This window comes from Arvicanthis niloticus, chromosome 18 (assembly GCF_011762505.2).
Source record: "Arvicanthis niloticus isolate mArvNil1 chromosome 18, mArvNil1.pat.X, whole genome shotgun sequence".
Taxonomy (NCBI): domain Eukaryota; kingdom Metazoa; phylum Chordata; class Mammalia; order Rodentia; family Muridae; genus Arvicanthis; species Arvicanthis niloticus.
In genome coordinates this window covers 13,289,831-13,301,986 of record NC_047675.1, presented here as the reverse complement: position 1 = coordinate 13,301,986, position 12,156 = coordinate 13,289,831, and the positions used below count along the sequence as shown (strand labels likewise).

The following is a 12,156-nucleotide window of genomic DNA, read 5'->3' as shown; positions in this document are numbered from 1 at the left end:
GTAATCATCTCTGTGACGTATTGACTTAGAGTTCTTTGTGTAAATAAATGCGCAGTGAGTGCTAGACCCAGGCTATGTTGTAGTTTTAGTTTTTTGAGGATCTCCATACTAATTTCCATAGTGGCTGGACTGGTTACATTTCCACCAATGACTAAGTGTTCTCTTTTGTCCTCATCGTCAGCAGAGCATCTGTTGTTTTCCTCTTCAGTTATGACATTATTTGCTGGGTGTAGTAGTCTGCATTTACAGTCGTCTTTTAGAGTTTGGAATTCAGAATTCTAAGCCCTCCTGACTTTCAAAGTTTCTTCTGTGAAAGTTGGTGTTACTCCAATGAGATTCTTTATATTATGTAATTTACTTCCTTTACTTGTTTCTCTTGCAGCTTTCAGTACGTGTCCTTTGTTTATACACTTAGTATTTTAGCTATGATGTGGGGAGGTTTTACTCTTTGGATTTGGGAAATCTGCTATCATTTTATTGAAAAACAGTTTGTCCCATCAAAGTATAACAAGGCGTGGAGGCGGGATGGCCATAACTTGATGTTTTCCATGCCATTAGCATGAACTTCTTTGTATGCCTGTGAGCTATATATTTGATCTTTTACAGTTTCCCATAGATCTTTAATGTTCTACTCATAGTTTCATCTTTGCTATTGTAAATGTTCATCCCTTCTACCATGAAGTTCTTGCCTGCTTTACAGTTCAAATCTTGACTCTTAGAATTCCTTTTCTCACCGGGCAGTGGTGGCACACACCTTTAATCCCAGCACTTGGGAGGCAGAGGCAGGCAGATTTCTGAGTTCGAAGCCAGCCTGGTCTACAGAGTGAGTTCTAGGGCAGCCAGGGCTACACAGAGAAACCCTGTCTCCAAAAATCAAAAGAGAGAGAGAGAGAGAGAGAGAGAGAGAGAGAGAGAGAGAGAGAGAGAGAGAGAGAGAGAGAATTTTTTTTCTGTCTCCATAATGCCTGTCACACTCCTAAGCAGTCCTTTGTAAAGACAGGTCACAGCTGTTGATTCGATGAGTGGGAAGTTTTTTTATAGGCCAGTCATACCTCTGGTCTGCCCATGAATACTGTACCACCACTGGCTAGTTCTTCAGTATGTCAGGAGTGCCACTTGAAACCCATCTATATTGCCTTACAGACTGTAACTTCAACCAGGTTTCCACCTTGCTGAATATTGGTGTGCACTGCTAATTCAGAGTTTCTCCTGTATATCCTAGAGGCAGGATGGCTCCCAGGTGCATCAGTCCCTCCAGGATGGACACTACATTTTTCCCCTTGCTCTGCTTTGTAAAACTTCCTCTTTTACTTTGCTATTAAAGTAGAGGTTTAGGGCCATTGCTCACCTTTTTATGGACAGCAATGTGTTGTCCAGCTTTCCCCAATGTATTCCCTGAAGATTCTAGTGTGCTATGCCTGCTTGTTATCTGCCATTTTCTAAAACAACCCTTCAGACTTACTTCTAGTAAGATAGTTATAGTCAATACAGAGTCTAATGCTGAAAGTACAACTGTCCACATAACAGCTTTGGGAATGGAAAGTGAGAAGAGGAATATTATCTATTCTGGAGTTTCTGCTAGCAATACATTATTGTCTACACTCTGTAGTAGTAATTTCTCTGCTATGTGAATATATTTAGTGTGGAAAAAATCTGATTACCTCTCACACTGCTCAGTCACACTGCTGGTTTATTCCTTTTTGTTGCTGCAGTTCAGGATTTGCCTATTGACGACATAGCGTGCAAAGCTACTATGTGCAACAGTACAGGTTGAAACTCAGACACTACCTGAAAAATAAGAAGCACTCAGCACATATAGGGATGAGATCATTCTTTACTGTAGTTAGCTAAGGTAACACAACATAAAGAATCACTTCCTATAAGCTGAACTTAAAAAGTAAGTAGAATAGGGTAAGATAGTATAATAAAAAAATAATCCTCCATCAGCTTCATTTTTAAATTTATTAGAAGCAAAGTATAATAGTTACATGAAGTAATCAAATAAATTTAAAAATACATAAAATAGGAGAAGATATTAATTCATTGAATTGTATTGCTCATTGTCATTGTATTGCCAATGTGCTTCCTGCCATGCTGATAACAAACTAAACCTCTGAAACTGCAAAGCTTCTGTACGGCAAAGGACACTGTCAATAGAATGAAACAGATTAAACTCTTAAGAGATGCTGCTCCCAGCCAGAAAGATGGTGACTGCAAGTGTTCACTAGGATGTGGGAGCTTTGAACCTTCATATAATTCCTTGCATGAGTATGAAATAGGACAAGTATACGCTACATTGAATTGATACATCAGAATTTAACTGTACATATTATTGGGTATGATGTGACATTTCAGTACATGTATATAATTTGTAATGATGATACTGGAGTAACTGGCAATAACACCTCAAACATCTATAATGTCTTCATGTTGGTGTTGGGATAGGCCCATTGGTAGAAAAGACAGAAAGCATATCAGAGATACTGCCTTCAGCTGGAAGGGTAGCATTGCTGACAGGAGGTCCAGCCTTATGTATTGAGTTTTTCAAGTGATTAAAATGTCCTAAAATTCCATTGTACTCACTGAGGTGACCTCTTAGGATATTCTCAAAACCATTTCACTATATAAGTGGATATGGGAATTGTATCTCAAAATATTTTTTTGTAAATCGTTAATATTAATTAACTGAATGTTCATCTCATATTTTATACCTGGATTTAACATTTTAGGACTTTAAGACTTGATGAATGCAGTGTTTCCAAAGGTGTTTTTGTTTGTTTGTTTGTCTTCATAAATCTAGCTGGACAGCTCAGCCAGTCAGCACACTTAGCTCTTCAGCTGCCTTACAATGTACTTGGTTTAGGCCGAAGTGCTAATTTCCTGGATCATCTTTTTGTTGGTATTCCCCGTCCATCTGGAGAGAAGGCAAGTAAACATTTAGTTTGTTTACAATCTGTTTTAACACCACTTAAACATTTAAATCTAATAATTTGAACATAATGGAATTTGAATTCAGCTATTTAATAAAGTAGCCTTTAAATAATTTAAACAATTAAATAATTTAAAAACTGATTCACAGTATCCTGTCTAAGCTTATTTTAGAGTGTACCATGATTTGATATTATATAGTTTTTCCACTTCTTCATGACTTTTTGACCTGCTCTCTCTTAATACTTTTATCACTTACAGCATAAGCAGTATCTGTTAACATAAAAAGTAGCATTATTGTACTTACATGATTTCCTGACTTGAATTTTAGCTCCAATCAGCATTTACACATATCACTTTGAATAATACCTGCTAAAACTGTCCAATAAGCATTTGTTGGGTGGATGGATTTATAACAAACAAATATAATACTCCTTTCCTTGGATTTCAAACTCTCAAAATACTTGATGGTTTGTCATTTTCCATATTTAAACTAATAATTGGGGGGGGGGGGTATATGTATTGTCTGTTAAGTGTTCTTAAATTCTCTTTTCAGTCTATAAGAAAACAAGAGTGGACAGCAATCATTCCAAATTCCCAGCTGATTGTCATTCCATATCCTCACAATGTCCCTCGAAGGTAATAGCCATCCTTGATTGAACTCAATTTGGTAGATACCCAGTGGCATGTTTTGATAAAATTTCATATTTATTGCCTACACTGAGTGCCCAACACTTAATTCACCTAGTTAATTTTAAATTATTAAACATGCCTACCTGATGTTTCATAAGGAATAAATTCATTCCTATCAGGACAAAAGGTAGCTTAATTGCTTATTTGTACACATTGTATAAGTTTAATTTTCATTAGTTTTAAATAATAGTGTTTTGCAATGCTGAGAATTGAACCCATTTCCTTGTGCATGTCAAGCAAGTATTGCAGCAGTGAGCTCCTCTCTTAGCTCTGGCCTTTTTATTAAAACCTTACATGGGCTGCATTCAGAACTCTAGATCTATGTACTAGGACTGTGTAGTGCTCCAGTACTCATGCCATCTCATGAGCTGACTGTGTCCACAGTTTTCTATCTTTATTCCATAAAGCCATATTAAAATCTATTCTTGTAAGAGAATCTACCCCATGAAAACTAATAAATATCATAAACCAGGATTACCTTTCCTGCTAGACAACTAACTGGCCAACATTTCACTGTATGTGTAAGATAGCATTATTAAAAACAGTTACTTGCCTGATGGATGATTGGATTGGGTTGAGGCTTTGCTTTGTTTTTATAAATAGTCTCAACAAACTGTCTAGGCTCCATCCAATCTCTTTCTTCAGCCTCCTGAGTACCTGGAACTACCATGCCTATCCCTGATTTATTTGGTTGGTTGGTTGGTTGGTTGGTTGGTTGGTTGGTTTGGTTTGGTTTTTAATGATGTAGTGTTAATATATCTGTGATACCTTTTTCCAAATTAAGTTGACAACAAACTATAAAATCTGAATGAGGAGCAGGGAAACTACAGAACAGAAAATGTAGCACTGACAGACAGTGTACTGTACTGACTGCTTTATGTTTACTACCATGGACATGCAACAGCTATAATAGGGAGGAAGAGAAAGGAAACAACCAGAATGGAATATATCTATCCATTTATTTAAAAGAAGATATCTGTATGTATATGTTTATATATGTATATCTCTTGGAAAATATACATGAAATCTCTTAAGTAGGCAACTGAAGATTGATGTTGTATTTTCTTTTAACCAAAATGACAAATATCTTGAGCTTTGAAAAAAAATCTATTTAAAAAATGGAACTAAAAAAGCTCAAGAGAAAAAAAATAAAAACAGTTTTATGGGCTAAAGAAATGGATTCATGATAAATAGCAATTGCTGCTTTTGCAGAGGACCTGAGTTCATTTCCCAGAACCCACATCAGGTGACACACAACCACCTGCCATTCCAGCTGCAGGAGATCCGAGCCCCTCTTCTAACCTCCATAGGCACCCATATGTACAAGTATGTGCATGACATGCACGCACACACACACAGATACAAAGACAGAGAGAGGGGTTTTATTAAAAACTGGATCTATTCTAAGCATAGTGGCTCACACTTGTAACTTCAGTACCCAGGAGGCTGAGGCAGGATTATGCCTCCAAAAAAAAAAAAAATAGTTTTGTTTTCTATTGTTAGGTACTTAGTAACACTCATTTTCTTAAGGTTCATTCTTCTGAATTTCTGAAAAGTCCTGCCATAGCTTTCTTCCATAATCAGAATATTTTTCATGTTTCTTTTGCTCATTACAAAGAAATGTCCTTTTCAAATTTATGTACATAATAAAAACCCTAATTGATTTTTGTTTGAGGTATATTCTGAGATTTAGTAACTAAAGACTAACTTATGATCAATAAATTTTAATTATGTCAAAATAAATCAATAGCTACTTGCTGTTCATTAGAATGCTCTTGCCCTTATAAATCTTTTTAAATGAGAACACAGTCATTTCCTGTTTCCAGGTAGAACACGAGCGCTGTGTGCATAACTGCCCACAGAGTTAGCAATAAAAACCCCAAATTTAGGCTTTGCAGTGTTTACAGGTGCTGTACTGCTTTTAGTGTTTTAAGAGAGAAGACCTAATTATGTTAGTGGCATTGTATATACATTGACATTAACAGAGGCTAAGTGACTCTGTAAGTCTCATCATGAAAGTTATTGTAGTAATTTAAAACATCCATCATTACACAGAAATGGTGCAAGTTTTACACCACTATCAAAAAACACACCCACTCAGACATATGACTGCTTTACTTGTACTACATGGACTGGTAGGGGTCACATAGGTTTAGTGAAATCATGTGACTTACAGAGCCTTTAGAGTTGAAAGTTTCAAATTCAACAGATCATTTTTTTTCAAAAGACATCTTTGATTGTCTAAAGTACTATTGGTAAGTTTACTTAATTCCAAAGATCAAACTCAAATATAAGTGCATATTAAATATCAACAATTCTACTTCAGAAAGATGTAAGTATCCTTCACTTGTAAAGTGTTAGCCCTGCACACATGAGGCCTTGAGTTTAATTCCAAAAAACATACATGAAAAAGGGAAATTTAGTTCAGCTTTAAGAAAACCATGCACACTTTAGGATCATCAATATTCTTCAACTTATCTAAATTAATTGCTTTTGCTAGATGAGTGAATGATTTAACAAATAAACTTTTATAAGCTGCTTTGCTCTCTGATCTCAATTTAATCTTGTTATCATGTTAAAATTTACAATTTTGTTATTTTTTATCTACAGCTGGAGTGCCAAATTGTACCTGACACCAAGTAACATTGTGCTGCTGACTGCAGTGGCCCTCATTGGAGTCTGCGTTTTCATCCTGGCAATAATTGCCATTTTACATTGGCAGGAAAAGGTTTGTTTTTTAATATAAACTTTGGTTCATCTATTATGGTAGTGTTTCGCTCTTCAAAACTGAGAAGCTGGGATATAGTTCACTGGTCAAGGGTATAGGTTCATTCCCTAGCTCCACACAAAGAAGAAAAGAAGGTAATATCAAATACACAGCCAGTCGGCTCCAGCAATGCCCTCCAAAAGGCTTCTCTGTCACAGAGGAGAGGGTCTTTTCTCTTTTCTTTGGACTGTCATGCCTGCCAGAATCATGTTTCATTAACTAAAATTACTATTTTATCCTGGCTGCTCTTTTGACTTGTGAGAAGGAGAATATTTTGATTGTTCTAATAAATATTTGTAGATTTGTCACTCAGAAGAAAGAGTTCCAAAAATAATAACCAAAAATTATATATAGCCGGGCGGTGGTGGCGCACGCCTCTAATCCCAGCACTTGGGAGGCAGAGGCAGGCGGATTTCTGAGTTCAAGGCCAGCCTGGTCTACAGAGTGAGTTCCAGGACAGCCAGGGCTACACAGAGGAACCCTGTCTCAAAAAACAAAAAAAAGAAAAACTATATACTGACTTAACTTCAGGATGGCTGGGTGGCTGTGGACCTCGTCTAAAAGCAACATATTGTAAATACTCTCTCTTGACCTGTGGAAGGAACCAAGTTCCTCGTTTATCACCAGATCTCATATGGTATAAATGTGGTGTCGCAACAGCTATGATGTGGTGTGAACGTGGTATTACATCAGCTGTGATGCGGTGACTGTTCCTGTTTCTTCAGCTAGCCTCCCACTTCTGCCGGCTGCTGCTGTTCTCCATTCTCCCCATGCAAGTTTTCTGCACATTCTGTCAAAGACTTTCTTCTTTTTCTACAATAACTGCAGATTTCATCTAAAATTAACTATTATTATTTCAAAATGTTTTCTTTTCACCTCTCTCAATGTTTCTTTCTTCATTTCCAGTTGCTACAATGATCTCTACCAAGGTTGCTTAGCTCAAAGCCAATATTCTAAAGCTCCCTCTCTCTCCTTTCATATCCACCTACAATATTATTCAGCCACCTTGTTGATTCTTACCTTCCTGAGAGTCTCTGTAGCTCAGCCCACATCTGCCTCTCTACTGCCAATTCTCTACCTCAGTCCTTAGACCTGGGCGGTCTTCTGACTTCAGCTTCTCCCCTTTCTACAGCACTAGACCCATTGCAGTCATGGAGTGTAGCCTTGTGTCACTCTCACTCTCTGGCTCACTTCAGGTGACAATCCACTGTCTAGATGTATACGTGTTCCTTACCCAGGCCCTCATACCCCTTTCTATATCATATCGATCCACGATATGCCTGCTGTCTTTGTGAGACATTTCCTTTCCTATGTTCCATCTCCTTCCACACTCACCAGGCTTCCTAGCCAGGGGCAGGCTCAGCAGTTGACTGCCAAGAGGAGATAAGAAGTCAGTAAGAAGAGAGGGAGTCTGCTGTGGTGGTCAGGGGAATCTTGCAGCTCTGATTGACTAGCAATCTGGTTGCTTCTTTCTTTATACAGGAGTCACAGAACAAAAACAGACTAATGATTATCCAAGAAGTATAGATTACATCATTTTGTCTCTAGACATGTGTTTGATTCTTCATTCCATGTCCAGGTTTACAAGTTCAGTCACAATTAGAAAGTACAAACACAACAGATTTCGTTTTTATTATCATTCCTATAACTCCAGTTCAGAGAATCTAGAGAATGTCTCCACGGATGCAAATATGACAGCCTTCTTTTAAGCTGGCAGTATTTGCAGTTTTAAAGTGCTCCAGACAAATAGAAAATACCTGAACCAGTCTTTCTATGAATAGCAAACACCTAACTCCTTTTATTTTTATCCTCTTATCATCTTCACTATTTAGTAGGAGAAGTTATTTTAGTAAATTTATGTTAGGTACTGAGTTCTGTTTCTTCAGGACTGTACCTTGTATGATCCCCTCTCTTTTAAACTACACTTTCACAGAGCTCTAAGCATTCTGGGAAAAGGCCTTGGGATCTGTTATCAACTCTCCTGGCCAGCTGGAGTTGTCAACTCTCTCTAATGTTACCCTGTTCCAGTTACACTGCTGGAGTTCACTTAGGACAGAGGCTGCCCGAAGAAGATCCCTGGAGTCATGACCTCATTTAGAGATTTGTGCTAATCTGTGCTTATCACGATCTCCAGGACATAAGGAAGACTTCAGATAGGGCCAGATAAAGTTATTTCCCTAAAATCACAAGGGATAGTAAGTTTGTGACATTCCTATAACGATTCAGACATAATTTTCTCAGGAAAAAGACATAAGATGAATCATAATGCAGAAACTCCTCAAGAATGCAACACACAGATACCAAAATCTAAAAGTGAGAGGCAGGAGGACAGAGAGTGTGAGAGACAGGAGGTCAGAGACTGTGAGAGACAGGAGGACAGAGTGTGAGAGACAGGAGGACAGTGAATGTGAGAGGCAGGAGGACAGCGATTGCAGGGTTCGGCTCAGCTGTGCTGGCTTCATGATGTCTACTGTTTCCAGTGGATATGACTGGGCTGCTTCCTCAAGCTAAAACTCCCAGTATGAAATAAATGCCTCTTCCCATTTCCGTAAATAGTATTTTCAAAGCTTGCCCTTTTCTCACTCAAACCCAAAAGTGATCTCCCAAAAGGTAACATAATTAGGGTCAATCCTGATGTAGGTTTTGTTTTTTAATCCTTTCTAGGCTTTAAACTTCTTAAAGAACAAAATAGAAAACTTCATTTTTTTAATCCCTTTATTTTATTAGGAGAAACAGTCAATAAATATATCCTAAACTAAAAGGTTAACTAAAAAATAATGTTAATATAATTAGTTTAGACTGGTTTGTTAACATCAGTGTTAAATAGAGATTCTGTTCTTCTAGCATCTAGTGTTTACTCTCACTTTCAAGTAGATTATGAATGATAATAATGTGTGTGCAAAACATTTCTTCTTTTTAAGTTCAATTAGTATATCTGTAATTTTAAAATAGCTACTAGATCTATAAAAATATCTCATATTACACTATAAATATCATTACACTATACATTATATGTTACACTATAAATATCATTCCTGTTTTGTGCTAAACTGGTGTCAGAAATGAATCTAATTTTCTTAGCACTTAAACTACAATTCTCTTTCAGAAAGCCGACGATAGAGAAAAACGGCAGGAAGCACACCGGTTTCACTTTGATGCTATGTGACTCTGCTTTAAGTAGTACATCCTGGAAATCGCTTTAGTGAAATACTAAATTTTGACTCCTGGTAAAAAAAAATAATGGACTTGAGATATTTATAAATTATGCCTTCCTTGTCAATTATTGGAAAATACTGAAATAAATATGGCCTGAATATCTCATAAGGTCTGTTTTAAGCACTTTGTATATAATAACTTAGGTTCTTTATTTGGCAGTACTGAACATTTTGTTCCTTTGTGGAATGTGTTGCATGTACTGGGTGTATTTGTGTTTACATTGTTATCAGAATGATGAAGGTAGAAGGACATGTAAATAAAAACTATTTAAATGACCTGGGGCCAGGGTAGTTCTGCCTAAACTGATTTTGCTTTTTACCTTAAAAATGCATACTTCCACCAATAAGTGGAAGATAAAGTTATTCAACTAACATTCTTCACTGCAGATCAGAGCTCTCTTGAATGGCACACAATGAGAATAATTAGCCAGGCTTTGGAATTATAGTAGGACAGATCGCCTTAGATGCCTGGTTCTACAACTTAGGATTATCTGAATCTGGCTACCACTTAGCCTCTCTTAAGCCTTGGTTTTGTTCCTATGATGAGACCACTATGCCTGTTCACTTGAGTTATCGTGAGCATACACTGTGTGATATACACAGTGTGCTTAGCTCAGTGCCTCAGCACACAAAGTGCTCAAGCAGCAGCTGTCACTACCGGTGATTTTATTCTACTACTATATAGGATGGATTGTTACCATAGACATAAGGACATACTCTTTGGAAAACTTAAATTATTTGTGGTGCATATCTTATATAATTAATCTGCTTGACTAGCTATAATACTATCCAAGAGTAACTGCATCCTAAAGACTGGTATTTGAATACTAATCCTTGTACAGTAATGTAATCATTTGATCTCTTGAAAGGAACTGATAGAGGCAAACTCTGGAGGTGTCAGTGTGCCATCACAGTTCTGTCCTCAGAAGACAGGAAAGTCTAGCTCATTTCTACAGACCTCACGCTTCATACTATAAACTTTACATTGCCAAAATTTACTTTAAAATTATTTAAATCTAGAGTTCAGGAAAAAGGTGATAAAATTATCATCAAAGCTAACTTAATTCTGATTATTAAGACATGCTGTGGCTGTAAATTATAAAATTTCCTCTGGAACAGTTTTGTTTGTGTTACTTTCCTCACTGCAGTTCACTGGAGGGCATGTGTTCATTTTTATTTCTATCTAAGCATGTAAATGTATCTTCTTAATAAACACTCCTTACTGAGTGAAAACACTGTGGCCAGCAACTGAGTAATTATTTTGGAGCTTTAGGGGATGACAAGAGTAAATCCTGTGGATGAGCACTGAGGTGGCAGGACCGGCCTCTTCCCTCTGAGTCACGGACAGGACCCAAGTTCATCAAATGGATCGACCCTGACCTTTACAAAGACAATTCCCCTTCAGACCTGGCAGCTGGTAAAACATGAACTCTAAAACTTGGAGTCAGAATCTATAAGGAATAGTGTCATAGATAAAAGATTGTGACAATTAAAATATATTTGGTGTCAATATTTCTGTATTACCCAACTCAACTTTTACATCATTTACTAGGTATAGCAGGTTTTGGTTTTTTTTAAAGTGTCACTACACTGAGCTTCAACAGAGGTTTTGTGTTAATTTTACATGTTGTGTTGGAGGGAGCATCAGAGCCCACACTAATTTTATGACTTTTAATTAGTCATGTCTTGTCAAGCTTTGGTTTCTTCATCAGTCAAACAAGGATAATGAGAAACACCTGTTGTTGGAGAACCCAGCTATTAAGGTCACAGTCCACCACGTCTGGATAGCTCTCCAAGCTCGGTGCTAAATGAAGGAGTCCCCTTTCTCATGGGACTTCCCTTTCTCTACCTGGCCTTGTTTGGAGGATGACCCTGTACAGAGCTGTCTGCAAGTGCTACATGGCTCAGCTTACAAGTCCTGCTCTAGCTTACGGCCCACATAATTAGGTACTCTGTTATGATCAGTCAGCCCTCTCCACCCATGCCCCTTAGAGCCCTTATACACCCTACCCTCCAGCAATAAAGTAGACTTGTCTCACTGAAACTGTCTTGGAAGTCCTTCTGGTGGTCCAAACCGTGCTCACCACTTCTTCCTCTACCCTCTTGGGCCAGTGGCTAAGGATCCATCTGGAGAAGAGAAACCCACAGGTGGCACCTGAAAGGGACTCCTGGAACATGCAGAGTTTGTGAGTAATGGCATTTTCGCCTAACCATCCCACCTGAGGATTGGCTGTCTCCTTTCCTTTCTTTGTTTTACTTTCAGTTTGTACCTTTGCATACGGTCCAGATACAGTTTGTGGAACTGAAGCCTCTCAGTCAAGGCAACTCCCCAACATTGGCCAAAGGTCCCTGTACCCTCTTTTCAGACCCCAACAGCACAACTGGGTGTAGGCAATAACCTTTGCATTGCTCAGTTAAAAAAAAAAAAAAAAAAAAAACTGGTCGCACAGCAACCAGTTAGAAGTCTTAGGGACAGTTACTAGTCTCTTAGATCTGGGAGCAGGCTTGTGATAATTAGAGCAAATTCACTCCCCCAGTGGCAAAATTGCCTTG

General features: G+C 37.8%; 1 protein-coding gene across 1 annotated transcript in view; it reads left to right on the top strand.

Annotated features, from left to right (window-relative positions):
* Positions 1–10,838, top strand: part of Itfg1 (integrin alpha FG-GAP repeat containing 1) — a 137,751-nt gene extending 126,913 nt beyond the window's left edge. Inside the window, exons 15-18 of the mRNA XM_034523105.2 lie at positions 2,801–2,925; positions 3,485–3,567; positions 6,232–6,349; positions 9,495–10,838. Coding sequence (XP_034378996.1) covers positions 2,801–2,925; positions 3,485–3,567; positions 6,232–6,349; positions 9,495–9,554 — 386 coding nt within the window. The 3' untranslated portion in view covers positions 9,555–10,838. The remainder of the gene's footprint in view (positions 1–2,800; positions 2,926–3,484; positions 3,568–6,231; positions 6,350–9,494) is intronic.
* The last annotated feature ends 1,318 nt before the right edge of the window (positions 10,839–12,156 follow it).